The sequence below is a fragment of the Cervus elaphus genome, chromosome 13, assembly GCF_910594005.1.
Source record: "Cervus elaphus chromosome 13, mCerEla1.1, whole genome shotgun sequence".
Classification (NCBI taxonomy): domain Eukaryota; kingdom Metazoa; phylum Chordata; class Mammalia; order Artiodactyla; family Cervidae; genus Cervus; species Cervus elaphus.
The window spans coordinates 69,886,037-69,912,720 of record NC_057827.1 but is presented as its reverse complement, the minus strand read 5'-3'; the positions used below and the strand labels follow the sequence as shown (position 1 = coordinate 69,912,720).

At 65.0% G+C, this 26,684-nt stretch overlaps 4 protein-coding genes across 18 annotated transcripts in view; 2 read left to right on the top strand and 2 right to left on the bottom strand.

Annotated features, from left to right (window-relative positions):
• The window catches only part of PPP1R13B (protein phosphatase 1 regulatory subunit 13B), a 69,573-nt gene extending 64,330 nt beyond the window's left edge, over positions 1 to 5,243 (top strand). For both annotated transcript variants that reach the window (XM_043921718.1, XM_043921719.1), the window contains 6 exons: positions 328 to 1,088; positions 1,569 to 1,706; positions 1,782 to 1,915; positions 2,510 to 2,676; positions 3,686 to 3,885; positions 4,321 to 5,243. In XM_043921718.1, coding sequence (XP_043777653.1) covers positions 328 to 1,088; positions 1,569 to 1,706; positions 1,782 to 1,915; positions 2,510 to 2,676; positions 3,686 to 3,885; positions 4,321 to 4,362 — 1,442 coding nt within the window. In that variant the 3' untranslated portion in view covers positions 4,363 to 5,243. The remainder of the gene's footprint in view (positions 1 to 327; positions 1,089 to 1,568; positions 1,707 to 1,781; positions 1,916 to 2,509; positions 2,677 to 3,685; positions 3,886 to 4,320) is intronic.
• A 227-nt stretch (positions 5,244 to 5,470) lies between these two features.
• ZFYVE21 (zinc finger FYVE-type containing 21) lies at positions 5,471 to 15,813 on the bottom strand. Of its 2 annotated transcripts, XM_043921740.1 has the most exons (8): positions 15,601 to 15,813; positions 8,581 to 8,631; positions 8,311 to 8,479; positions 7,863 to 7,938; positions 7,684 to 7,781; positions 7,333 to 7,380; positions 6,114 to 6,256; positions 5,471 to 6,017 (listed from the first exon to the last, which is right to left on the bottom strand). In XM_043921740.1, exons 1-8 carry the CDS (start codon positions 15,736 to 15,738, stop codon positions 5,982 to 5,984), a joined length of 759 nt encoding a protein of 252 aa, XP_043777675.1. In that variant the 5' UTR covers positions 15,739 to 15,813; the 3' UTR covers positions 5,471 to 5,981. The 2 variants fall into 2 exon arrangements, with proteins under 2 accessions (XP_043777675.1, XP_043777676.1); XM_043921741.1 differs by lacking the exon at positions 7,333 to 7,380.
• Positions 15,814 to 16,098: 285 nt separating this feature from the next.
• On the top strand, positions 16,099 to 26,419 carry XRCC3 (X-ray repair cross complementing 3). Of its 6 annotated transcripts, none has more exons than XM_043921737.1 (8): positions 16,099 to 16,157; positions 18,370 to 18,457; positions 18,686 to 18,851; positions 20,284 to 20,421; positions 20,804 to 21,016; positions 23,442 to 23,596; positions 25,010 to 25,339; positions 25,444 to 26,419. In XM_043921737.1, exons 3-8 carry the CDS (start codon positions 18,797 to 18,799, stop codon positions 26,053 to 26,055), a joined length of 1,503 nt encoding a protein of 500 aa, XP_043777672.1. In that variant the 5' UTR covers positions 16,099 to 16,157; positions 18,370 to 18,457; positions 18,686 to 18,796; the 3' UTR covers positions 26,056 to 26,419. The 6 variants fall into 6 exon arrangements, with proteins under 6 accessions (XP_043777672.1, XP_043777670.1, XP_043777671.1 ...); XM_043921736.1 differs by lacking the exon at positions 16,099 to 16,157 and adding an exon at positions 16,164 to 16,326; XM_043921738.1 differs by lacking the exon at positions 16,099 to 16,157 and adding an exon at positions 16,164 to 16,326 and having other exon boundaries at positions 18,370 to 18,851; positions 25,010 to 25,222; positions 25,293 to 25,339.
• The window catches only part of KLC1 (kinesin light chain 1), a 63,566-nt gene continuing 61,043 nt past the window's right edge, over positions 24,162 to 26,684 (bottom strand). For all 8 annotated transcript variants that reach the window (XM_043921723.1, XM_043921724.1, XM_043921720.1 and 5 more), the window contains 2 exons: positions 24,622 to 24,694; positions 24,162 to 24,443 (listed from right to left, as the gene is read on the bottom strand). In XM_043921723.1, coding sequence (XP_043777658.1) covers positions 24,415 to 24,443; positions 24,622 to 24,694 — 102 coding nt within the window. In that variant the 3' untranslated portion in view covers positions 24,162 to 24,414. The remainder of the gene's footprint in view (positions 24,444 to 24,621; positions 24,695 to 26,684) is intronic.

Below are 26,684 nucleotides of genomic sequence, written 5' to 3'. Positions count from 1 at the left end.
ACATGCCAGCCCTGACCTGTGGCAGGTTCTGACCTTGGGGGCGAGGCGCACCAGGGCCACAGGGGGCCCTTCCTGCCTGAGGTGGCCTGTGGTCTTCGCCATTTGGTACAGTCCCAGGGTCACGTGGTTCTCCTTGGCCAGCAAACAGCAATTGCCTGTTGAGGGTGGGTAGGCCAGTTTGCAGCCTTTTTCTTTTTTTCATCTGAAAAAGCCCTGATTGCATACACACCAATCAAGTAGAGTCTCCCTCCCCAGGGAGGGGTTGGCGGGTTCCCACAGCAGCAGCCTCTGGCGGGCAGGTGCTGAGTGCTGGGCCTGTCTCCCCAGTGTACGGGAAGCCGGTTCTGCCGTCTGGCTCCACGTCCCCGTCCCCGCTGCCCTTCCTCCACGGCTCGCTGGCCCCGGGCGCCACGCAGCCCCCGCCTCCTGCCGAGAGCGCCGAGAAGGAGCCGGAGCCCGAGAGCCCCGCGCCGCCCGGGGACGGGGCCGCCGTGGAGAGCCTGCCGCGGCCACTCAGCCCCACCAAGCTGACGCCCATCGTGCACTCGCCACTGCGCTACCAGAGCGACGCCGACCTGGAGGCCCTGCGCAGGAAGCTGGCCAACGCGCCGCGGCCCCTGAAGAAGCGCAGCTCCATCACGGAGCCCGAGGGCCCCGGCGGGCCCAACATCCAGAAGCTGCTGTACCAGCGCTTCAACACACTGGCTGGCGGCATGGAGGGTGCCCCCTTCTACCAGCCCAGCCCCTCGCAGGACTTCCTGGGCTCCTTGGCCGACGTGGACAACGGGAATGCCACTGCCAACGGGAACCTGGGCGAGGCTGGCCCCGCCCCGCCCACGGCCCCACTCCCTGCCGAGCCCGCCCCCGCCTCCGATGCCAATGACAACCGGCTCCCTTCCCCCGAACCCGAGGGCCTGCTCTGTCCCCCGAACACCCACCAGACAGCTGAGCCAGCCGAGGACGACAACAACAACGTGGCCACGGCCCTGTCCACCGAGCAGGTCCCCAGCCCTGGGGCCGAGGCCCCCTCTCCAGGGGAGGAGCAGGCGCCCCCGTCACTCGCCGTGCCGCTGCCCTCGGCCTCCACGGTGGGTGTAGACCTAGACCAGGGCACCGGCTTCCTGGCCAGACAGCCAGAGCTTGTCGGGGACACACCTGGGTCGGGTGGTGCCGGGCAGTGGGGCCAGCCTCGCCCTGGGGGCCCAAGGGTTCCTGAGTAAGGGGGCCACCACTGGGATCTGGGCAGGCAGCGAGGGGAGGAGACCCTTCTAAACAGAGCACTGGGGGAGAGCATTGCTGAAGGAGCAGAGGGAGGCGGGGCCCCTCGCCTGCGCCCCTTCGCAGGGCAGGCTCAGTTCAGCTCCGGGGTTCCCCTCGCCCCCTTCCTCGGGAGCCAGGCGCAGGCTGGTCTGCAGTGCCCCCTTCTCGCTCATGGGGCTGCAGGTGGAGGCTCTGCGGGTGGAGCTCCGCCTCGGGCTCTAGGACCCGTCCTCCTGCCTCCTCCCCTCTGCTCCCAGCCTGCTTGCGTGGGGTCGCTTTGAAATCCAAAGCACGCTTCCTCCCCATAGAACAAGCGGACCAACCTGAAGAAGCCCAACTCGGAGCGGACGGGACACGGCTTGCGGGTCCGCTTCAACCCACTGGCACTGCTTCTGGACGCGTCTCTGGAGGGGGAATTCGACCTGGTGCAGAGGGTTATCTACGAGGTGAGCGCGTGCCTGTGTGGGGCAGCAGCCCTGGCGGCCCCCGGCGGGGCTCACGTGCCATGTCCCGTGTTGCAGGTGGAGGACCCCAGCAAGCCCAATGACGAGGGCATCACCCCCCTGCACAACGCCGTCTGCGCCGGGCACCACCACATCGTGCGGTTCCTGCTGGACTTTGGGGTCAACGTGAACGCCGCCGACAGCGACGGCTGGTGAGGCCCCGGGATGCATGGGGGCAGAGGAGGAGAGGAGACAGATGGCCCGCGTCCCGGGGCCGCACATCCTCCCGGCCTCCGTTCTCGCGCTGGTTTTGCTAGAGGCTCCGCTGTGGTCACGCCCGTCACACGGCTGACCACAGAACGCAAGCTGATCCATTTGTTCTCAAGTGGCCAGAAAGCCTGTGTGGAGGAACCTGCGCCTTTGACTGTGAGCCTCAGGCCACGGTCTGCGCTGCCTCCTGTCAACATCTGTTTCTTTATATCATGGTAACGTACAGCCGTTACCATCACAGCTGCTTTGAGGGCCTTGTCCCCAGAGCGAGGACACATTCATGTCACACCATGAACACCCAGGTTACAGGTTGCTTCTCAGTGCGCTCACCACCCAGCCTTTTGAGGCCCTTTTCAGAAGTGGGTGTGGGTGTGGCGTGTGTGGGGCAGTGTGTGTGCATGTATGGTCTGTGTGTCCGTTCTAAAAGTGGGAGTAGAGCCAGGCCCCTGCAAAGGCAGTAGCACAGCGGCTGGCTGGACGGTGAGTGCACGCTGCGGGCCGCCGGCAGGATGTGAGGCCTCCCTGTGTCCCCCCAGGACGCCCCTGCACTGCGCCGCCTCCTGCAACAGCGTCCACCTCTGCAAACAGCTGGTGGAGAGCGGCGCCGCCATCTTCGCCTCCACCATCAGCGACATCGAGACGGCCGCGGACAAGTGCGAGGAGATGGAGGAGGGCTACATCCAGTGCTCCCAGTTTCTATACGGTAGGGGCATGGGCACGGGCCCTTGGGCGCCGTTCCTGGGCCGTGCTGGGCACAGGCCATGCCGCTGCCTGGGCCAAGAGAAGCCCCAAGTGCACCCTCGGGGAAGCCCAGTCTGTGTCCTGGGAACAGAGGTCACCCCGGCCCTTGGGCTCATCCCTGAAGACCTGTTACATCCTCATGGTCAGGATTCCATGCCGAGTTGCTCAGGACAAAGTCTTCCCCTTTCTGCCAGGTGTTCTCTGGGCAGAGGAGGGGGACAGGGAGGCCAGGATGCCCTGGGCACAGAGTGGCCCGGAGCGAGGTCTTGAGGGCAGTGTCCCGGATGGTCTCCTGTCCCCACCCTGTGCGGCCCGTGGGTGAGGGCCGCACTCCTCTGCTTTGAGTCGTTTTTGGCAGGGCTGGAGTGTCGATTCTGTGGGCTAAACAACCACAGGCTGTCCATGCCACACTGGAGCACCCGGGGGCCCAGCCTGCCTGGGACCCTGGGGACTATGACACCCGGAAGGGCATTGTTCCAGGCCCAGCCCCAGGACAGAGGCTGTGCGGGGGAGGCAGCGGCCTGTCACTCTCGTGGACCGTGCTTCCCGCTGCCAGGAGCAGCACACGGGACTTCAGTCATGGGCTTGTGGGTTGTAAGTTTCACCCTAAGAAACAACACCTTTTCTCCTCCCTGGAGAAGGGCACGGCGACCCACTCCAGTGTTCTTGCCTGGAGAATTCCGTAGACAGGGGAGCCTGGCGGGCTGCGTTCCTTAGGGTTGCAGAGTCAGACATGACTGGAGGAACTTAGCATGAACGCACCTTTGCTTCTGGACATGACACTTCTGCCGCGGCCTCTTGCTGGGACACGGAAGGGACTGGTGGCGTTACTCGGGGGGCAGCAGCCGGCCCAGCCTCTAAGCGCTCCGCTGTGCCCAGGCGAGCTGCCCGAGGCCAGCAGCGTCTCCGGGCCTGGCACGGGCCCTCAGCAGCCTGTCCTGCAGACCTGACTGTTGGCTATCCTGTCACAGGCGTGCAGGAGAAGCTGGGCGTGATGAACAAAGGCGTGGTGTACGCCCTGTGGGCCTATGAGGCCCAGAACAGCGATGAGCTGTCCTTCCGAGAAGGGGACGCGCTCACCATTCTGCGGCGCAAGGACGAGGTCGAGACCGACTGGTGGTGGGCTCGCCTTGGGGACCGGGAGGGCTACGTGCCCAGGAACCTGCTGGGGGTAAGGCCGCACTGGAGCCCTCCTACTGCCTGAGGGGGGAGTGGGGGGCGGGGGGGCGGGGCCTGAGTCAGACCCCGGGGGAGCCCAGGAGGTCGGGAGACATCTGCTCCTGGGGGAAGCCTGTGGGGAGGCCGTAGCCCCTTGATGAGGGCTGCTCACGGCGTGTTCTGCTCCCGGGTGCTCCACGTCCAGTGGGCTGGTAGTTACTCTTATCCCGCAGTCACTGGACACCTGCCAGGCACCTTTGGGGGCCTTACAGACAGTACCGGTATCTTAAGTGGTCCCGAGTGCCCTGAGAGAAAAAGGCGCAGGGCCTCTAGGTGTTCGGGAGGTATCTCCATAGGAGGGTGGCCTCTGAGTGTCAGCCTGGCCTCTGCACAGGGCTCTTGCCCAGCGGTTGTCCCCTCATCCTAAGTCTTGTCCATTGCCTCCCAGTTGTATCCACGGATCAAACCCCGACAGCGGACGCTGGCCTGAGCGCCCCCTGCAGCACCGCATAGGCTGGCCAGCGGCGGGGAGTGGCTCGGGCTGACTCGGCCGTCTCCCGGAAGTGGACACTGGACGCAGCTTCAGGGGCTCCCGCAGCAGACCGTGTCCGCGGTGTGAGGACCCCTGGGTGAGGGTCTGCCCTCAGCTGAGAGAGAGGCCTTCACCTTCAAGGAGACTGAATTTTGCCAATTACTGTAAATCCAAATAAATACCCAGCTTTCTAAACCACCACCCTTGTTGCCAATAAGATTACCCTGTCGTTGACCCCCGATTGGTTGCCAGTGAAGACGACGCTCTTAGAACATGGGCCCTAAGGCTCCCCCACCCCCAGTATTGCCCCAGCCCCCCAGAGAGCCTGCCGCTGCCGTGAGGTGCGCCCCTCGCTGGAGCTTCGCCCTCCCGTCCACCGGACGTCAGAAACCCGGCACCTTGTCCATCCTCACGTGCATTTCTTTTCATCACCACAGGAGCCCTGTGTGGAGCGGGGGTGTCTGAGGTGTGGGCTCCTTTCCTGCTCCAGGCCTCGGTCTAGGTCACCCACAGGCCACGGGCACAAGGGACCTGGGACCACGGGACACCGCCAGGCCAGAGGTTTCCACACAGCGCACCTTCCCGCAGCCTCCCGCTGCCCCGGTGCCCCGCCCCTCCTGGGCACTGTGCGGGCCGGGGCGCGTGGATAGGGGACGCCCAGACTCCCCGGTCCCTCTGCCCTGGTTCCAGACGTAGTGAGGCACTGCCCCGAGACTTGAACTGTACGTACTGGCTTTTATATACCAGAAGTATTTTTTGACTAAACCACTGAAAACTGTCAGACCCGTGTTGGAAGTGTTTTCTTCTCATTAAAGTCCAGGCCCTGAGCTTTGTTCCCATGTGCGAGTCTCGTGTGTGATTTGCGTGTGGACGTGTGTAGCCTTGGAGCGCCGACTGTACAGTGTGCTCACGAGAAGTGAGCACACGCAAGCAACCTCTGCTGAGGCCGTGTGCATGCACGCAATAAACCGCTGTCTCTCACGGGCGGCTTCGAGTCTTGTGTTCTGGAGCCGGAGCTGAGCGGGAAGCTCGGCTTGTCTGGACACAGAGAGGCAAGGCCTGATCCTTACTTTCAAAATAAGTTTTAATCGTAAGCTTTATATACAAATTGTTGTACAGTTAAAGTGAAATAGTAAGTGAAAGTACAAAATATAAAGCATGCTCCTTCCCCAGTGAAGTACCAAAGGTTTGCTCGTGGCCCTGGGTTAGTGACACGCTGAGTGGGCAGTGTGAGAAGCGCACCAGTACAAATCAGGCCGGTGACCACTGCCCGGGTCACGTCTGTGGAAGAACCAGTGAACATCAGGGGACCAGAACCTTCTAGTAAACGTGGGCACTCGTAAAAACAGGCAGAGAGTATTAGCAGTAGTGCAGCTCAGCCTCTCCCCCGCAGTTAGGTATCAACAAGGGACAGGTTCTAAAGCGCAAACGGTCTCAGCGTTAACCGACGGTGTGCATGCCGCCCTCGGCAGGCTCCGAGCGCTCGGCTGCGTCTCCAGCACTGGTAGGGTTAGTCGTGCCTGTGCGCCCAAGAGCGGGTGCTGCTGCCCCAAGCGGACCGTCCAGCCCGTGTGGAGTTACTGGTCCCGAGACTCGTGGAGGAGCTTGGCCGCCTGCAAGGGGACCAGAAAGAAAGGCGTGTGCCTGGCTGAGGTGGGTGGAGGCGCCTCGGCTGGGCGGGGAGCGGGAGAGTGCGGAGCAGGAGGTACCTTGTGCATGGCCGCCAGCCACGCCGTCGCCTGCCTCCTGCTGCCCTCGGCGTCCTCGCCGGCCGTCAGCGTCAGCTGCGCCAGCCCCTCCGCCCCCGGGGCCGTGTACTGCAGGGTCATGCCTGTGGCCCTCGCGTTGCCTCCTGGAGTGGGAACAAGGTAAGGATGGCCCAAGTGGCTTTGAGCACCAGGGTGCCGGCCGCCCCAAAGCAGCGGCCCGGGCACCCCCTTCCTGACCCTGGTGCTGGCCTCACAGCTGGCCTCTCGGTGGGGCCTGTGTCAGGGCTCACAGGGCCGGCCAGGGCCCGGGTCAAACACTTGGCGGCCCATGGCTGAGACCCTGCGAGAGGCACGGTGGCGGAAGCAGGCCCCGCCCCAGGCTACACTCACCTGTCGTGCTGGCCTCACACCCACCCCACTGCAAGCGCCAGGGTCAAAGCAGAGGACCCACAGGCCACCCCAGGACACAAGCTCCTGGAAGGCTGTCTTTGGGGAGTCCCCGCAGCGCAGAACCCGGCCGGAAGTGCCAAGCCCCCAGGACGTTCACAAGCAGTGGTCCCAGCTGTGTCAGCCGGCTCATCCCCTGGACTCTCTGAAGGGGCGCCAACCCCCCACCGCTGCTCTGGGGCAGCCCGCTGCGCTCTGCCCACCACCTGCTCCTGAAGGGGGCTTTTACAGGCCCGTGACCACACCTCCCTGACTCCTGTGCCTGTGTTGCATTTCGAGAGCCTGTGGCCGTCAGGGCTGAGTCGACGTTCAGCCCGACCCTCGACAGAAAGTGGGCGACCCTGCTGTGGACACCGCACGCGCAGGGACCCTCCCTGCCCTCCACCGCCCCCCGCACCTCTGCTCCAAAACAGGGTTCTGGGCACTGACTGGTTCCAGGAAGCAGGGCAGAGCGGGCTCCCTGCGCTCCAGGAGCCGCCAGAAGGGGGCGCGGCGCCAGCAGCCCCGGCCCCGCCCACCTGGCCCTGCCCATCGGGAAGGAGCGGCCCACCACCGGGAAGGAGCGGCCGGGCCGCACGCGCTAGCAAGTTGCCACCCACTCCCCATTCTTCCCTGGCCAGGGCCGGGGGACACTGGCCGCAGAGCAGAGCTCCCCCTCAGGAGAGAACAGCCGAGCCCAGGGGACAGACGGCTTCACGGTTTGGCCGCCTCAGGCCCGAGTGCCTCACAGGGAGCCCCACCACGCCCACCCCCGCCCCGAAAACACGCTGACCTTCGGCGACGGGCCGGCTGGCGGGGAGGCTGGTGTGAGTGAGAGTGTCTTTACGTCAGGCAGGCAGGCAGAAGAGGACAGCAAGGCCGGTCAGAAATCAGAGAGAGGGGTCGGATCAGCCTCCGCGCTCGGACCCGAGGCCCAGGAGCGGGGTTCAGGGGAGAGGGCCGGGCCGTCCCCGTCCCCGCCCTTGGGGGGCGGCAGAGCTGGGGGCCCCGCCACAGGCCCTGGGGAACCGGGTGATGCCAGCCGCGAGAGACGGGAGGGCGCGGAGACCACGTCCAGGGAGCCTCCTCTCCGCCTCACACGCCCGCGAGCGGAGCCCGGGAGCCCCCGGCCCGCGGTGCCTACCTCCGGGAGGGAGGCCCTCCGTGAGCATCTGCACGGCGGCGATGCGCGCCACCTCTATCTCGCGGTGATCGTCCCCGTCCCCGTCCAGAAGCAGGAACCTGCGGCAGACAGAGGCGTCCGTGCCACGGCCCTCCGAGGCTCCAGGCACCCAGTGCCAGGTGAAAAGCACCCGCCCTCACCTCTGGTTGCTGGAAAGACGGCAGATCATCGTGTCCGGCTTCTCGGAGTTCCCGAAAGTCACGAGGAAGGTGGCTCCTGCGGAGGGGCCCAGACGTGAGCACGCGGCAGCCCCCCGCGCCGCCCCCTCCAGGCGAGGGACGTGTGGAGGACAGAAGGGGGCGAAGTGGCGGCGGGAAGGGCGTGACGGGGTCGGGGTGCAATGCCGGAGGCCAGAGGCGCCGCCTGGGGCTCCCCCGAATTGCAGGGCGCCGACCCGCCCCCAGGGAACCCCCAGAGCAGCCCGGCCTGATGCTGCCAGGAGGTGGCAGGGGGTGGGGGAGAGGGCTGCCAGGTCCTGGGGGCTCCGCCCGCCCGGCGCCCCGAGGCGGCTGGGGCCACACCCGACGGAGTCCCACCCGCCGACCCCCGACCCCCACCCGCCCGCCCGCCCGCCCGCCCGGCGCTCACCGCTCAGCAGCAGCTTGAGCTGCCGGTCGTAGAAGTCGGCCTCGCGCCGCGACACCGGCGCGCACCCGGCGCACTGCCGCACGGGGTCCACGAAGCACATGCGCCGCAGCGCCACCTTCTGGCCGCAGCACTTGTCGCAGAAGCACTTCCCGCAGCGGCGGCAGTGGTGCTGGCGAGGCGGCACCGGCGTGAGCGCCCCGCACAGCGCGGGCTCGAGGGGCCCCGCCCCCGCACCCCACCTGGGCCGCCCTCCTGACCCGCCCAGCTCACCTTCCTGGTGAGAAAGTCAAACTTGGTGTCACACTGCATGCACCTCGGGCACTAGGAGGCAAGGTGACAGGGGGTCAGGCCGCGCAGCCCGGAGACGGCGCAGCTGGGGCAGCGGCCAGCCCGCGGTGGTGCCAGGCCCGGGCGCCCGGGGTTCGGGAGGAGAGGCTGGGGACAGTGCTCCCGGGACCGCCAGGGCCCAGCCTGGAGACGGCCACGTCGTCACCCAGCCACCACCACAGGAGCGCCCTGACCTGTCACCGGACAGCGCGGACGCACTGTCCCCACGTGGAGAGGTCCGGCCTCCGCGGTGGGAAAGCCGCACACTCCTAGGAGGCGGGTGAAATGCCGCCACCAGGCAGGGGGCTGGGCGCCCTGACCGTGACCCTCACCTGACCCGCCCGCCCTCGGTGGGTCTTGGTCAGCAGGGCCGCCCTCTGCCTGGCTTCACTCAGGGCAGCCAGAACCCAGGCGGGGGCTGCTCCTGCTCCCAACACAGGGCTTGACCTTGACCCCCTCCCCTCCCCCCAGGCCCAACTCAGGGCAGGGCCGGGCCCACCGTTCCAAGTCGATCTAAAGCCGGGTCCAGCGCCCTTCTCTAGGGGAGGGCGGTCGGCAAGGCCAGCCTGCAGGTGCCCCCTGCCGCAGGCCGGCCCCCCGCCCCACCCGCGCCCAGCGGCCACGGCCCGGCGCTGAGCAGCCGTCTAAGCTTTACGTGACCCGTGACTGATGCTTTCTTGTTTCTCTTTGTTCTTCAGCAGCTTTCCCGCCGGGACCCAGGGCCTGGCCCTCCGGAATCACCTGCAGGGTCTGCCCGCCTCAGGCCTGAGCTGGCCAATCCCAGCTGTCCCTACCAGCCCCGCCACTGCCTCTGTCACTTCTGGAACGTTCCGTGTGTGGCACTCAGACCTCCACGTGGGGCGGGGCCTGTGTGTGCCACACTCTCCCGTGACCTCACACGTCCACCCACCAGAGTCCCCTGGGTGAGGGTGCGGTCGTGGAGACGACCCTGTCCCCCCTGCCGGGAGGCTCACATCTGAGCAACCGAGACCAAGCTCTAAACTCAGACCACAACACACTCCCTGAAAAACATCAGTGAGCTAGACATTTTGCATTAATCTAAATAAACCAATGAGGTTATTCAGAAAGCAGATTTTTAAACAAGGTAATTTTCCTAGGGATTATATAAGAGAAAAGAAACTTAAAATTATCAAGGGAACGATTTGACATGAAAATAGAATTAAACAAAGAAACGAGAGCAGCGGGTGAAGACATGAAAGTCAAGAATTCACACCTGGTCTGAGACCAGCTACAACGCCAGCCCAGGCCGGGGCCCAGCGCTGCGCCCCGAGCCGCTGACTGACCCCAGAGGAGAGGCCCGGGGTGGGGGACCGCCTTCGGGGAGACGGTCTGGAAACCAGGACCCGGCAGTTCCCCCGTGAGGCCTAAGGCCCCCGCGACGCCCGCCCCTGAAGCCACAGGCGCCCAGGCCAGTCCCCACCGACGGCGCCCCCAGGGCGGGCGGGGGCTGGGTCTCACAGGGGAGAAGCTGCACCCGCACACGGACACACACGTGCACAGGCGAGCGGCCACTGCCGGGTCCTCCCCGGGCGGCCCGCCCACCCTGACCAGGTCAACAACGGGCCGCCAGCCACCTGCGGGGCCCCTGCACTGCCCCCCAGGACTCTCACCCACAGACAGGGGAGGGAGCCGGCGCTAAGGGGGGGTCTCCACAGGTCCCCACGAGAGGGCAGGGGAGCCGGGGGTCCGAGCTTGGCAGCCCCGACCCGTCCCCTCGCTGCTCCAGGAAGCCAGCGGCTGACAGCGGCAGGAGACTGCCAACGACGTGGGGGAGGTGAGCAGCAGCGATGAAGGAAGAAACCAGAAAGGGCCACAGGAAGCCAGGCCGGAACAGAGGCCTCCGGGGACTGGGGGCCACCCTCGGCAGCCCAGCGCAGAAGCCCTGGAGGCCTGCTCGGAGACGGTGGTCTCTGCCGACCAGCTGCCCGGGAGCCCTGGGGGTGCCCAGGCGGCTCCTTCAAAGTACAACAGTCAGAAGACAGACGAGAGGCCAAAGCGATGTTTAAGAAGAAGCGCCTTTAGAGAGAACGGCGCTTTGGGACAGCTGCCCGCCGCCCTCTGAGGCTGCAGCGACAGGGGCCCTGTCCTCCGAAACACCAGGCTCCCACGGGAGTGTTTCTCAGGCTCCTCGAAAAGAAGTCAGTCATAAAGATACGTTTTCCAGTTACATGTGTTAACGCATCTGTTGAAAAGCAACCATTGTTAAAGAGTAAAAGTGTAACTCCTACAAATATAAAATGAACCCATGTCAAACATTTAACTCAATTAACTCAGGAAAGCAATGAAATGTTAAAAAAAACAAGCTCACGGGCAAATCTGAGGAGCAGACCCCCCAGCAGCCCAGGGACGAGCTGAATCCGACAACACGGGGCGGGGGCGCCTCCCAGGACGGGCCTGCCTCTCCCGCAGAGCCCCCCGGGCGTGGACACCGCCTCCCGCAGGACAGCCGGGGCTGCCCCCAGCGGCGGTGTCCCACCGGCCACGGGGGCCGTGGGCAGCTCCCGAGTGAGCAGGCGGGCCTACAGGGCCCCTGGGCCGCACCACAAGGGACCCACCTGGGATCCCAGAGGCCCAAGACGGGGACCCCGCAGGCAGTGTTCTCGGAAAGCGTCATGCAAAGAGCCCCCTCCTCACCTGCCCTGGAGGAGATGCAGACACCCCAGCCACCCTCCACAAGCCAGACAGGGCCGCAGGCGGGACCCACAGACCTGCCTGTCCCCTCATGGACCGAAACGACGTGTGCACGAATCTCACTTGATGCAACGTTCATTAATCTTCCTTCAGGCCCTTGATCTGTGACCCACCTCTTAGCCTGAGACGGTCCAGGGGTGATGCATCTGACCCGCTATCAGATCACACCACCCGCCTCCCACCTGCCCCTCCCACCCTGCTCCCCGCAGCCTGGGCCGTGCCCCCATGGAGAAGCCCCTGCCTCCTGCCCCTGGACAGCCTGTGGATCCCTTGGTCTGAACCACCCCACCATAACCCTCTGAAACATAATCTCTCCCCACCCAAGTCCGCCTTTGCTTCTTGTTTGACACACCTGTGTCCCCCATTTGCCTCTGCAGAGCATTTGACATCAAGACGACTACTATCTGTTCAAACTACTGCACAATTGCACTCATCTCACACGTTAGCAAAGTAATGCCCAAAATTCTCCAAGCCAGGCTTCAACAGTACATGAACCGTGAACTTCCAGATGTTCAAGATGGATTTAGAAAAGGCAGAGGAACCAGGGATCAAATTGCCAGCATCCGCTGGATCACAGAAAAAGCAAGAGAGTTCCAGAAAAACATCTACTCTGCTTTATTGACTATGTCAAAGCCTCTGACTGTGTGGATCACAACAAACTGTGGAAAATTCTTCAAGAGATGGGAATACCAGACCACCTGACCTACCTCCTAAGAAATCTGTATGCAGGTCAAGAAACAACAGTTAGAACTGGACACAGAACAATGGACTGTTTCCAAATTGGGAAAGGAGTACGTCAAGGCTGTATATTGTCACCCTGCTTATTTAACTTACATGCAGAGTACATCATGCGAAATGCCAGGTTGGGTGAAGCAGAAGCTAGAATCCAGATTGCCAGGAGAAATATCAATAGCCTCAGATATGCAGATGACACCACCCTTATGGCAGAAAGCGAAGAAGAACTAAAGAGCCTCTTGATGAAAATAAAAGAGGAGAGTGAAAAAGTTGGCTTAAAACTCAACATTAAAAAACGAAGATCACGGCATCTTCTGGTCCCATCACTTCATGGCAAATAGATAGGGAAACAATGGAAACATGACTTTATTTTTTGGGCTCCAAAATCACTGTAGATGGTGACTGCAGCCATGAAATTAAAAGATGCTTGCTCCTTGAAAGAAATGCTATGACAAACCTAGACAGCATATTAAAAAGCAGAGACATTACTTTGCCGACAAAGGTTCGTTTAGTCAAAGCTATGGTTTTTCCAGTAGTCATATATGGATGTGAGAATTGGACCATAAACAAGGCTGAGCACCAAAGAATTGATGCTTTTGAACTGTGATGTTGGAGAAGACTCTTGAGAGTCCCTTGGACTGCAAGGAGATCCACCCAGTCCATCCTAAAGGAGATCAGTCCTGAATATTCATTGGAAGGACTGATTCTGAAGCTGAAGCCCCAATACTTTGGCCACGTGATGCGAAGAACTGACTCATTGGAAAAGACCCTGATGGTGAGAAAGATTGAAGGCAGGAGCAGAAGGGGACGACAGAGGATGAGATGGTTGGACGGCATCACTGACTTGATGGACATGAGTTTGAGCAAGCTCTGGGAGTTGGCGATGGACAGGGAAGCCTGGGGAGCTGCAGTCCATGGGGTCACAAAGAGTCGGACACGACTGAGCGGCTGAACTGACATCGAGACAACAGCGCAGAGCCGCCGTCCCCGCTGTCACACCCAGGACGGCAGGAACGGGGCATGTGCACGGGTCACTGCAGTCTCCGATGGCTGCACCCTGGACACGCTCCTCGCCGGGGGACATGCGGATGCAGTCACACGAGGCCCAAGCTGGGCCCAGGTCTCCGCCAGGCCCCCCATGTCCCACCACTGCTCCCCTCAACCTCACAAGCTCTTGGAGGCACACAGAAAAGCGAGTCTGTTATTTCTGGCGGCAGGAACCCCTCTGAGAAGCCAAGAGTCACAGATAACGCACACCCCCAAGTTTCCCAGCATCTGTGAGGGACGTCCCCGTGGGCCCGCGGCACCGAGGTGGCACAGGGCCAAGCGCAGAGTCAACAGTCGACAGACCCCTGAGGAATGATGGGTGCGGACGGCTCCAGACACGACCAACACTCGTCCGCGCACAGCCGAGTGGGCGCGGGTGAAGGCATGTTCCCCGCCCGCCCCTGCTCTCCCTACACCCTGCCTGTTCCAAACCACACACACCCCGGGATCGTGGCCCTGGAAGCACGGGGTGGGCTGAGCGCCGCGGAGCCGGGCGGGCAGCAGGGGAACCCCCACCTCCCCCCTGAGCTGACCCAGATCGAAGGCAGACTCCATCTGACTCCCAGCCCAAGCTGCCCCACCCCAGGCTGCTGTCCTCCAGAACAATCCCCTCGGTCACTGCAGACACGGCCCCTGCCCAGTACATGTCAACATGCACTTCCTCAAACTCGGGTCACGGCCACTGGGAGGCCTCCTCCCCTCCTCAGAGCTCCCTCCTCCTTCTTTGGCTGCTGAGACGGCAAACTGGGGTGTGTTTCTGGAGGGCACCCCGCCAGCCTTCCAGCACGAGAAACTTCCACTGGGGAGGGAGCGCCAAGGCGGCAGCACCTCCGCCTGACTCCTGCCTTTCCCCCGGAGCCCGCAGACTCCAGGCCGGGCCGGACGCCCCGCTGCTCAGAGAGGACACCCGAGGCAGAGGAACAGCGAGGCGGTCATTTCAGGAAAGGACAAAGGGCCCCGAAGACGGACAGAGGGGCCCCAGAGGGAACCGCAGAGCGTCCAGGCGGCTTCCACTCACACACAGCTCCTGCTGTGAGCATTGCACCGGGATCAGTTGGGGGAAGAAATGTCTAAAATGGCCCTTGGGGACAACACCAGAAACGGCTGACACGCTGGCCTGGGCTGAGGGGGTGGAGAGGCTGTAGGCAGCAGCACTGGCCCGTCCTGACTCCGCCCCCCACGGTGGGGCCGATCAATCCGGCTGGACCTCGGCCCCTTCCCCTGCCGCCTCCCAGGCCAGGCGGTGCTGCTGGGACTTCCCTCTGAGCCCTGATGACACCTGCCAGGCTCCCTCACTGATTCAGTTAAACGAGCTCCTGGACACGCGCTGGCTTAGAGAATGAGAGCTGTGATGTTACCTTTTTCTTTCTTTAACCACCTTTCAACAACACTAACCAAGGAGACCGTGTGAGGAAAAGTACATTCTCTGAGTTCAGAGACTACAAGCACCCGGAGGACAAACGCAGAAAAGCAAGCATAGTTGGGGCGACAAGAAGGCCAAGAGGCGGGGACGAAGGGGCCGAGCCCGGCCCAGGGATCCCCGCGGCCCACGCCCAAAGTCCTGCCGCCTTGGAGCACCGCGGGGGGCCTCGGTGACCAGGGGGCGGAGGGAATGAACCCTCCCCTCGTCCTGCCCGCGGGCCAACCGCCCCTCCCCAGCTTCTGAGCGCTCGCGTGCCTGGAAAACACCCGATCGCATTCCTCCCGTACCTCCCCACCCTTCCCTGCGGAAAACCTGCCACCGCGATTCCCCGGGCAGAGAGGAAAAGCGGTCAGCTAGAACACGAGTGGCTGTAACTTAAAGCTTGTTCCCAAAGCGTGGTCTTTTCCCGTCTCTTAGACGCTCGAGATTGACAGGAACGCACCAGGCTTCTGCGCCAGCCTTCGCACAGCTGAGAGCCACTGGCTTAGGGATCCGGTCCAAACTCCTGAGCGCAGCACACAAGGGCACAGAGGGGCCGCCCCGCCCCGCCGGGAGCAGGTGCGACTCCCCAGGCAGGCCGCCCTGCAGACGCCACGCCTGACGACGCCCGCTCGCACTCAGCACCCCCCAGCACCGCAGCGCACCTCGAGGGCCCAGCCAGAGCGCCGATCGCAAAGAAACGCTGCCCCCCCCCCCTACTCCCGGTCCCCGCGGGAGGCAACTGTCAGAAAAGTTCCAGCCCAACGACCGCGGGAGGCGGCCGGTCCACAGACGACGGCGCAGGGGGCAGGGCCCGGGCGGAATCAAAGAGGGAGGTCGGGGTGGGGGTGCCGCGCACCAGCGAAAAGGGTCAGGCGGAGCGCCTGGGCGCGGGTGGAACCGGGGGTCCGCCAGGGAGGACCGCCGGGGCCGGGGGCGCGGGGAGCCGAGGGCTGGGCGCACCGCCCGGGCAGCCGGCGCGGACGGAAGGAGGGCCGGGGGAGCGGACGGAAGGAGGGCCGGGGGAGCAGCCGGGGTCCCGGGGCTGGCGGGCTGCCGCGACCTACCTCCTTGTCAGGGACCCACGGCGGCTCCTCCAAGCCGAAGGGGCTGCCGTAGGCGCGGTGCTCAGGCACCATGCGCAGGCCGCTGGGGGAGCGCACCAGCTTCTTGGCGTCGCGGCGCGCGGCCACCTCGGAGGACATGACGCCGCCCGAGCGCTCGCCCGCTGCCCGCCGCCCGCAGCCGGGCCGGAGCCCCCCGGGAGCCCCGCCCCGCCCCGCCCCGCCAGCGTGGCTGACAGCGCCCGCGTCCAGTCGTCACGCCAGGTCCAGAACGCGGACCAATCGGCGCCCGGGATCCGCCCCGCAGCCGCGTGCTCCAATCGACGCAAGGGCGCTTCCCCCGCCCCCCTGCGGCCAGTCACCAATGGTCAACGAGGACCCGCCCGAGCACGCCCCGCCCCCTCGGGGCGACTGAGACTTAGGATTGGCCAGTCAATCGGCGACGTGGGCCCCCGCTTCTCTTCTGATTGGCGCATCCGGCGCGGGGCGCCCTGCGCTCATTGGAGGAAGAGGCAGTAAGGGGTGGGGCGGCGCGAAAGAGCGTGCGGAGCGCGCGCGAGGTGAGGTCGCGGAGTGGCCACTGAGGTCCCGGGCGGTCGGAGGCTGGGGCGGCCTTGGGCACCGAGACCCCTTGGGGCGCGGTCAGGGCCCGGCTGGGCGCCCGCGCGGCCCTGCTGCTGGGGTTCGCGGTGGGGGCCGTCTGGCGCTTCCCCAGTACCCGGATCGTTGGTGCGTAGCCGCGGACGGGCAGAGCGAGGGCCCCCGCAGGTCCCGGGGGTGGGAGGGGGCCGGGTGTATGCTGGGCAGGGCTGGGACGGAGGGCCTCGGTCTCGGGGCGGTGAGCTCGCGCAGCTGTAGAGCCTGCTCGGGCTGTGCGGCCGCGCCGGCGCCGCGGGGTGGGGCGCGGAGGGTGGGGTCGGGCTCAGAGCGCGCCAGGTGGGACGCGCAGGTGTGCGTGGGTGGCAAGGTGCGGCTGCAGCGTCCCCTGGTCCGTCAGGACGGCCCAGGCGGGGTCCTGCTGGACACGCAGGCCCGGGGGACTGGGGAGTGAGTGCTTAAAGCCGCAGGGCCTGAAAAGAGGAAAGGTCCTCAGAGGAGCAAGAGGGTCCTGCGAAGGGAGCAGGGCCGGAAGTCCAGGCCGGCCGGCTCTGGAGAAACCACAGCGCTGGTCTAGACGGGGGAGGGCCTGTGTGGCCGCCCAAGGGGTCCGGTGAAACCTCCGGCCAGCAGCCCTGGGGTGAAGGCGTGCTTATTGGCGCCCTTTCTGGGAGGGGAGCGGGAAAAGAAAGGAAACGTCTATGAGAGGGACCTGGACACCCTCAGGCGGGTCAGCCTCTGGATGACCGAGTTCTGTGGTCCAAACAGTTCCCTTTGGAGCTGTTAACAGATGGGCGATGCAAACGCGGGATCAGGGGCTTAGAGCCCAGGCCTGGACCTGCATCCCAGGCCACCCACTTGCTGTGTGACCTGAAGCTTGTTGCTTAACCACTCTGTGCTTATACAGGGGTTGTAATACTTCTGGGGTGACGTTCATACTTGTCACACACTTGGAAGAGACTTTGGTAAATGTCAGCCCTCGACCTTTGATGATTTTAGAGCAACAGCCTGGAGCTGTGTGTATTGACCCTTTGCCTGAGTTCAGAGAAAGAGTAACAGTTTCAGTTTGTGGGGATTTGGCGGGTGCCTCCCCCAGGGCTCCTCCCTGCCTCCTCCTGTCTGGTACCTGGTGGAGTGGGAGAGGCACTGAGTGCATCATTTCAGAAAGATCTTCCCTCCTCCTCCCGTTGAGTCCTCAGTGTGAATCAAGTAAAGCCGCCAGGAAGCCGAGTATTGTCTCCAGAGTGGGGGTGGGCCTGTCCCAGCCTGTTTTGGTGGCACAGAAGTACCCGGTCTCCCTTAGAGCCCCAGAGACACACGAGAGTGATTCCACCTGGGGAGACGTCTCGTGTTTGGCCCAGGAGTTCACATGCCTTCACGCTGGCTCAGCAGCAGCACCTGCTGTTAATTGTCCCCTGAGACGCCTGCACGTGACGCTCCCAGGAGCTGCCCAGGCCCGCCCATGCCCATGCTGGGTGCTGCGGGGCACACACTTGCCCCTGGCGGCTTCGCCCGGGCCCCTCCCGGGGTTCTCGGTGGGGCTCCCGGGCCCGTGTCGGGTACCAGCAGGTGCTCTGTCAGCACCCACTCCACTTGGGCCCGAGGCCCCGCAGTTGGTCTCCTCCGTGTGTCCAGCTGCTCTCAGGACCGAGTTTTGCATCCGGGCAGCTCCCGGCCAAGTCCCCGCACAGGCTTCCCTCCCACGGTCATTCAGAATCCGGACCTCCTGCTCCCGGAGCTGCCTCTGAGGGCCCAGGGCCACCCCAAGATGGCCGATGGCTGCTGCGTAGCCAGGCCCTCGCTCCTGACCAGACTGGATGAGGGGGCGGGTGGCCTGTCTCTCGAAGCATCGGGGACAGCCTGACACAGGGTCAGCAGCGTCCATGCAGAAGGCCAAATCCACTCTGTGCCGCCCCCTCGGCGTCGGGAGCCCCGGGGCACGGGCCTTCCTGCTGCTGGCCGCCGGGCCCGGCCTCAGCCGAGTGGCCACGGCATGGCATGGCCACCCCACTGCCACCCCGCCCACCACGCTGCCCCGGGCCGGTGGCCAGGGCAAGCTGCAGGCCAGGTGGGCAAGGTGTCCGCTGCCCTTTGTTGGAGCAGCTCGGCGGTCGCAGCGGTTCCGACCTCCCAGGCACCCGCGGGATCCACCACTCGTCCTCCCACTCTCTCCAGATTCCCACGGAGACGCGCTCAGGAGCGTACGCCAGAGAGTGCAGCCTGGGCCCCGCTCGGGCAAGCCCGGCACCTGCGCCCCAGAGAGGTGGGTCACGGAGGGCCAGGGCGGGGACACCAGGCTGCCTCTCACCTTCCTGAAGCGGATGAAGCAGGCTGACCTTCGGGGGGTGCTCGGGGGTTCCTGAAACGCATGCCAGGGTGGGCTGAGCCCAGGCCTCTGAGTTGCTGGCGATCAGCCTGGGGCGATCTCAGCGCTGGCCCTGGGACAGGGGTGTCCCGAGCCCTGGGCCCCACGGTCGCCTGGTGCCCCCAGGCTCGGTCACTCAGCTGGCACTCACCTCCCGGGCCGCTCGAGAGGGCGGCCGGCACGTCAGAACCCGCGTCCCAGGGCGGTCGTCCGTCTCTGGCTGTCCCCGCTGAAGAAATGGATTTGGATCGGCTCGACCTGCATCCCAGAATCATCACTGCAGTTAAGAAAGGTGCGTCTGCTGATGTTCATGTGACGTGATTGTGGGGTGACTGTGCACTGCGCACTTTGTGGAGAGCAGTTTACAGGGTGGCCTGTCCGAGCCTTGGGAACCCTCTGCCTCCTGGCCCAGAGATGCCCTGATGCTGGCCTGTGCCGGGTCTGTGTGTAACTGACTTTTCATGAAGCCGTACATACAGTGTCTGCAGTGAGATGGGACTCCTTGCTCCTTGCGAGTCTTTCAGCCGTGTGTCTGTATTTACACCTGGGTTTCTAACGCTGTGCTTCTCTGACTTACGCCTCCTCACGGGCCTCCGTTTCGGGGGCGGGAGCTGGCTTCCTCGCCCCCCGTGCCCCTCCTTGGTCCACCCCCCGCCCCAGTCGGAACACAGTTTGGGCCACATCAACCATCAGAGTTGTCACCGGGACATCACGGCTGTCACAGAACTTGGCGCACGACTGTTTCCTTTTTTTTTTTGACTGTTTCCTTTCTTGACCATCTCTGGTTTTCCCCCAAAGTTAGTGCTCGTCTCCCTGTTCATGGGTGCGTTTCCTCTGCCTTCCAATTAGTCCCACACTTCGCAAGTGTCTGTCAGGCCCAGTGATCTTTTCTAAATGTTCGAGGAGTCTGCTGGCGTCTGGGCACATCCATCCCCAGGCTGTACCAGCTCCTCCATTGCCTGGCTGGTCCCTGCACCCCCACGTCCCCCCACATCCTGTCCCTGCACCCCTCCATCCCCCCCAGGCTTGGTCCCCGCGCCCCCTCCATCCCCCCCATCCCCCCGCCCTGGTCCCCCCACCTGCTCCATCTCCCCATCCCCGGGTGGTCGTGAGGATGCTGTGAGGTCAGGCGCTCAGCACTGGGCTCCTCCCTCCCGAGGCCGTGAGTGTCCCTTTGAGCCCAGCGCGCGCCTCTAGCTGAAGCCTGCTGCTGCTCCCGGGAAGGCTGGCGTTCACGCTCCCTTGTGTTCTGTTCTTTGTGTGTGTGTGTGTGCTCTTTTTTGCCTTTTTTTGGATTGATTTTATGTATTGTTAGCCTTTTTTTTCCCCACTAGTTTAAAAATAATACACTGATCTAAGCTCAGAATTACTCCCTTTCCTCCCAAACACCAGCTCGGGCCCCTCACCCCGAAAGCCCCCCGCGAGCTGACTCTCCCTCTTCACCCCCCGGCCGTCTGCGGGCTGGGTCCCTTCCCGCGGCCCCTCCCTGGCAATGCACATGCAGGCCTGTCTCAGGAGATGTGTCCGGGGCCGCTGCTCCCCGCCCTGGGGACAGGCCCCTTCCACCCTGACCTGTCGTCCAGGGGTCCATGCAGCTTCAGGGGGCAGGTGGGCTGGCCGCTGCCCGCCGGGCGCCCAGAGCTGGTGGTCACCGCCATCCCCGCGTCACTGTCGCCATGGGCGGCGCCTCTGACTGCATCCTGTGACTGGCTCTGTGATTTCAGCCAAACTGAGGTCCGTGAAGGAGGTCCTGCATCTTTCTGGGCCAGATCTGCAGAGACTGACCCGCCTTTCCAGCCCTGACGTGCGGCTCCTGCTGAGGGCAGCCGCCTCACTCCTGCAGGGACATGGCGTTTGCACAGGTGCTGGGGCCCTGGCGTGGGGAGTGGGGGGCCTGGGCCGGGTGCCCGTGGGGCTGGGGCCCTGGTGTGGGGAGTGGGGGGCCTGGGCAGGATGCCTGCAGGGCTGGGGCCCTGGCGTGGGGCGTGGGGGGCCTGGGCAGCCTGGGCAGGATGCCCGCGGGGCTGGGACCCTGGTGTGGGGAGTGGGGGGCCTGGGCAGGGCGCCCGTGGGGCTGGGGCCCTGGTGTGGGGAGTGGGGGGCCTGGGCAGGATGCCTGCAGGGCTGGGGCCCTGGCGTGGGGGGCCTGGGCAGGATGCCTGCAGGGCTGGGGCCCTGGCGTGGGGCGTGGGGGGCCTGGGCGGGGCTGGGCTCACCTGTCCCCCCCACCCTCGCCGCTGCCAGCGCTGCACCTGCTCCGGCAAGAGGGGCTGTTCCCGCAGCAGCACCAGCGCCTGAGCCTGGGCTGCCCCGTGCTGGACGCGCTGCTCCGAGGCGGGCTGCCCCTGGACGGCATCACCGAGCTGGCCGGACGCAGCTCGGCCGGGAAGACCCAGCTGGCGCTTCAGCTCTGCCTGGCCGTGCAGCTGCCGCGGCAGTACGGAGGCCTGGGGGCCGGTGAGTGCCGGGGGCGGGGGTCTCGGGCTGCTGGCCCTGGGGTCCGTTTCCCACGTTTCCCATCTCTTCATGCCCAGAGGGGCCCCATGCCGGCTGAGTGCAGAGCCCGGGGCCTGCCCGCGGGGACGAGCTGGCCAGGGGTGCCTGTAAATGGGCGTCCCCCACAGGGGCCTGGCCCACGGCCGCCATGACCGCGTTAAACGTGGGTCTGCTGAGAAAGCGTCTTGCTGAGAAAGTGACTTCCCCGAATCAGACCCGAAAGCCCTAACTTTGAAAGGCGGGGTACTCCTCTCTGGATGTGCACAGGCACCGTGTGGGGACCAGGGGCTCGGCCTGGGGGGGCGCAGACCATCTGCCCGGGACGCGGGCAGCCCTGACTGCTCAGGGCAGCTCTCCTGGCTCCTCACCCCCCACGTCTGAAGTTCTGTGGGAGCAGGACCAGGTCACAGCGGGACTCGCACGCTCACAGACGGGCGCGGGGGCCCTGGTGACCGACATGGGGGCTCAGCCAGCGCTCGGCCGGGTCACAGGCCCTGCTTCTTTACTGATGGCGAGACGTGATCCACCCCCTGGGAAATTCCTTCCTGAAGTGGGGTCAGTCCTGCTCAGCTGCGCACCCACCGCACCCCTCCAACTCTGGACGGAGCCTCTCTGCAGAGCGGCACCCCGCCCCGTGAGCGGGCACCTGCCGCTCGCCCCCCTGCCCGGGGGCCCCGTCCACTTTCTGCAGGCTCGCCTGTTCTGCACGTTGCAAATAAACGGGATCGTGGAAGGTGCCCTTTCTCCCAGTGTAGTGTCTTCAGGGCTTACCCACGGTGGCGCGTCAGGCCGTCCTTCCTAGGGCTGAATACCAGGGCGTCCTGTGTCCTTGTTTTAAAACGTTCATCTGTCTTTGGCTGTGCCGAGTCTTCGTGTTGCACACGGGCTTTCTCAAGTTGCGGCAAGCAGGGGCCAGTCTTCACTGTGGCGCGGGGCCTCTGGCTGCGGCGGCATCTTGCCGTGGAGCGCGGGCCACGGGCACACAGCTTGGGCACACGGCACTCAGGCTCGGGCCTCGGGGCGCAGGGCTTCCTCAGCTGTGGTTCTCGGGCGCGGCAGTGGCAGCTCGGGTGCTGGAGCCCAGGCTTAGCTGCTCCGGGCACATGGGGTCCTCCTGGACCAGGGCTTGAACCCGTGTCCCCGGCGTTGGCAGATGGGCTCTGACCCAGATGGGCCCCACCAGGGAAGCCCCCAGCTGAGTTACCACCCGTCCATCCGCCGACGGGCACGTGGCTCTGGGTGCACACCTAGGAGTGATGCAGGGTCTCGGGGTAGCTCGGTGGCTCCAAAGACTGTTCTCAGCAGCCGCTGCACTGCCTCCCTTCCCAGGAAGCCTGGAGGAGGTGCCCGGCCCCTGCATCCGAGCTGGCTCCCGTCCCTCTGACCCAGCGTGGGTGTGCCCTCCCTGTGGCTCCAGCCACGCTCCCCTCGAGAGCAGTGGTGCTGAGCGTCTTGCCGCGAGCTGCCGCTCACCCACGTGTCTTTGGAGAAATGTCTCTTCCCGTCTTCTGCCCATTTAAACCCTTGGCTTATCTGTCTGTCTGTGACAGAACTCACCCAAGTGATCTTTGTGTCATCCGGACACTAGACTCGTATCAGATACACAGCTCGCAGTGTTGTCTCTTTCTGTAAGTTGTCTCCTCACTTTTTTGATGGGCTTTTGAAGCTGTTCTTCACTTTCATAATGTCCAGCTTACCTGGCCTTCCTTGCTTACACTTTTCATGTTGTTTGTAAGGACCCACTGCCTAACCCAAGGTCCTAAGATTTACGCCTGTCTTTTAAGAGTTCTGTGGTTTGGGCTCTCGTAGTTGATCCGTTGTGATTCAGTTTTCGTATGTGGTGTGAGGTACAAGTCTGATCTCGCCCTTTTGTATGTGGGTGTGTGTGTGTCTGCCTGTCCCGATGCCGTTTTTAAAGACTCCTGTTTCCCGCCGGACTATCCTGGGACCTCTGTGAGCCCGTGGGCCCTGGCTCTTTCCAGCAGCGGGACTCGGGCTGATCTTCTGGAGGCGGTTCAGGCCCCAGCGATGTATCGCAGGTGTTTTGTTGACTGGCTTTTCCAGGCACAGCAAAGACCGTTCCCTCCACGTAGCCCAGAACCATGGGAGGAGCCCTGACACTGGGATCCAGGAACCTCTACTCCATGGGGCCTGGGATGGGTACACCCGTGTCTGCAGGAGGGGGTGTTACTGAAAGCACAGAGCCCCTGAGAATGCCACCCACTCCCCACCGGAGACGGCCCAGGGGCAGACCCCCAGGGTGACGTCCCGGCGGCGAGGTGGGAGGCAGGCGCCGGCCAGCCCCATCCTGGGTCAGAGGGAAGACCCACGGGGCAGCGCAGCAAGGGGGCGTGTGCCGGCCACTGACTGCGCGGCGGCCCCCCAGGGGCCGTGTACGTGTGCACAGAGGACGCCTTCCCCAGCCGCCGTCTGCAGCAGCTCATCGCCCAGCAGCAGCGCCTGCGGGCAGACGTCCCAGGGGACGTGATCTCGAAGATCAAGTTCGGCCACCAGATCTTCATCGAGCACGCGGCCGACGTGGTGAGTGTCTGAGGGGAGGTTAGCGTGTGCCTGCCTGTGGGGGTCGCATCCAAGGGCCATGGTCCTGCTCAGGCCAGCGTTACACAGTGCCTGGACTTGGGGTGAACTGGCCGTCTTGTGTGTTTCTGCCAACCATGGCCCGAGGAAAGAGAGAGGCCAGGAAGGCACTGGACATACCCTCTCCTGCCCCCAGGCCAGCCCCCGCCCCCTGGAACAGGCCCCACCAGGCCAGCCCCGTTTACCAGGCCGCAGAGACACCCACCGCCCGCAGAACAGGGCCGCTGCCCAGTGGGCGTCCAGCGCGCTTCCAGTCTGCCTCTGGAGGAGGGGAAGGCCCCCTTGTCACAGCCCCGGGCCCCAGCTGGACAGACCCCTCAGACTGCTGGCGGGCCTCCACGACAACGCCACGTGTGGAAGCCGTGCCCGCGGAGGGGTCGTCGTCTGTGGCTGAATAAGGGGGCGGGGGTCTCAGAAGGGAGCCGGGCTGCGGAGAGCAGAGCAGCGCGCCCCGACCCGGGCCCTTCCCCGCTTACGGGTTGCTATAGAAATAATGTCAAGTAAAGGCTAAGATGTATAAAGTTTAATTTTAGAAATTTACAGTAAAGTACATGATCACACGTAGCCCGGGACAGGGACAGAGCAGTGGCCCGGGCCGGGCTGGTTGGGGGCACGCGTGCCGTCCTGGGGCTTCGCGGCGAGAGGCGTGGGGGGTCAGGGCTCTGGGATGGGGGCGCTGGTCAGCACTGCAGGCACCGCCCCAGGCCCTCCAGCCTCGCGACCTTCACGGCGTCACCGGGCCCTCGGGGCGCGCACACAGCTCAGGCCAGACTCCTCCGCGGCTGCCTCACTGCAGACGGGCGGCGGGTCAGGGCCGGGGTCCTCGCAGCCCCTCGGCAGAGCCCCGCCCCTGTGCACCAGCCTTGCGGCCCAGGCCCCCTCGCCTCCCGGGGGCGGGGTCTCCAGCCCGGCAGGCCTGGGGAGAGTCCCGCCCCTGCAGCCCCCTCGCCCGGGGTGACGGGACTCACGCTCAGGCTGGCGTCCTCCAGGCCGCTGCTGCTGCTGTCGTTGTCCATGGAAAGGGGCTCTGCCGGCGGCGCCCTGCGGGTGAAGCACAGAGCGGACCCTCAGGGCGGGAACGCGGGCACGGGCAGCTCCCGGGAGTGCCGGCGGGGGTGGTCCCTGAGGACGGCTGCTCCCCAGGGCCCCGCTTGGCGTCGTGGCGTGTCGCCTGGGCCCAGCCCGGGGGTCTGCACGCCGGACACAGGACGGCTCCTGTGTCTCCCGCAGCCCCGCGCCGCACCCCCCCCCCCCCCCTTGAAGGCGGCAGCGCCTGGCTCGGGGCCATGGATGGGGGGCGGGGGCAGGGCGGACGGGGGCTCTTGAGCAGGCGCTGACGGGCTCCCCGGCCCCCAGGACACCCTGCTGCACTGCGTGAGTGAGAAGGTGCCAGTGCTGCTGGCGCGGGGAATGGCCCGGCTGGTGGTCGTCGACTCCGTGGCAGCCCCCTTCCGCTGCGAGTTCGACGGAGCGGCCCTGGCCCTCAGGGCCCAGCGTCTGCTGGCGCTGGGAGCCGAGCTGCGGCGGCTGAGCTGCGCCTTCCGGAGCCCCGTGCTGTGCGTCAACCAGGTGGGCCTCCCCCCAGCCCGCCGCGGGCCGGGCCAGCGGGTCCCATCGCTGACCGCTCTGCACCCTCCAGGTGACGGAGGCCCTGGAGGAGCAGGACTCAGTGGCCGGGCTGCCAGGGTGAGTGATGCCCTAAGGATGGAGGGCTTTGGGGGCCCTGGGGGCGGGGGTGGGAGGGAGGCGCTGGTTCCGCAGGTGACGCGTGGCGGTGTTTCCCATCTCAGGATGTCCCCAGCCCTGGGAATAACCTGGGCCAACCAGCTGCTCGTGAGGCTGCTGGCCGACCGGCAGCGCCCCGAGGAGGCTGCGCTCGCCCCGCCTGGCCGCACCCTCAGGGTGGTGTTTGCCCCCCACCTGCCGCCCTCATCCTGCTCCTACACCATCACCTCCGAGGGCGTGCGGGGGACGCCTGGGACTACGTGCGGCTGACCGCAGCGTCCAGGACCCCCCTCGGGGTGCAGAGCTGCCCCTGCTGCAGGAGGCGGCTCAGCCCGTCTGCAGAAAGCCCTTCTGGGCCCATGAGGACTCGTCTACAGGGCAGCAGCTCCCGGTGTGCTGCAGCGGCTGGGACCTCGGTCCTGGCCTTGGGGGACGGGGGGGGTCCACTCTGGCAGGAACCGCTGCCCAGACCCAGCTCCCCACCACGGCCGGCGCTTCTGCACAGAACACGGACCCTTGGCTCAGCCCAGCACGACCATCCCGTGTGGAAGCACGAGGCCCTGCAGTCACGGAGGACACGCAGGCCCAGTTCCAGAAGGGCTGAGTCACCCCGCCACGCCTCTGCCCACCTCCACCAGGCAGCCGGCCCAGCCGCTGTGGACAAACACGCTGAGTGAAGGTGCCGGCCGCCCCGGCCCTCAGCAGCACTGGCCCTCTGCTGGGCCTCCCCCACCCGACGTCCACCCCCTCACGGCCGCTCTGCTGGCAGGGTGCAGGCCGACCCCCCGCGCCCGCCCTGCGGGCTCTCGGCTGGACCGCCAGCCCTGGCCATCGGCACTCTGTTGTGTGTTTTCCTAGGACAGGATGATCCGTTTCCAGCTTTCATCATGTTTTCAAAGTAGCCTGTGACCCTAAAAGACCGAGTGGCCAGTGTTAAATAGGAAAAGCTGCTTTCAGGCTTGGAGTTTTACAAAGAGCCTTTCTGCAAAGTACAGGGACTTTACAACAGGAAATAAAAGTTTATTTTTGTAATTAACTATGGACAGTTCCAAATGATTTCCTAGTCAAGTCACACCCACAGTGAGAAAAGAGATCGAGAACGGCCGCCCCCGTCGGAAGGCAGGCCGACGCGCACCGCCACAGGCCCCGGGACCCTGCAGTGGGGCTTCCCCTCCGTGTCTCGGGAAGGAGCCTGCCTGCCTGCCTGCCCCCAGCCCACACCCCAGGGACCGCCAGACGGGCCTCGCAGGCCGGCGACCCTGAGGGTTGGCTCCACACTCTGTGAACCGCCCGCATCCCCTGCCCT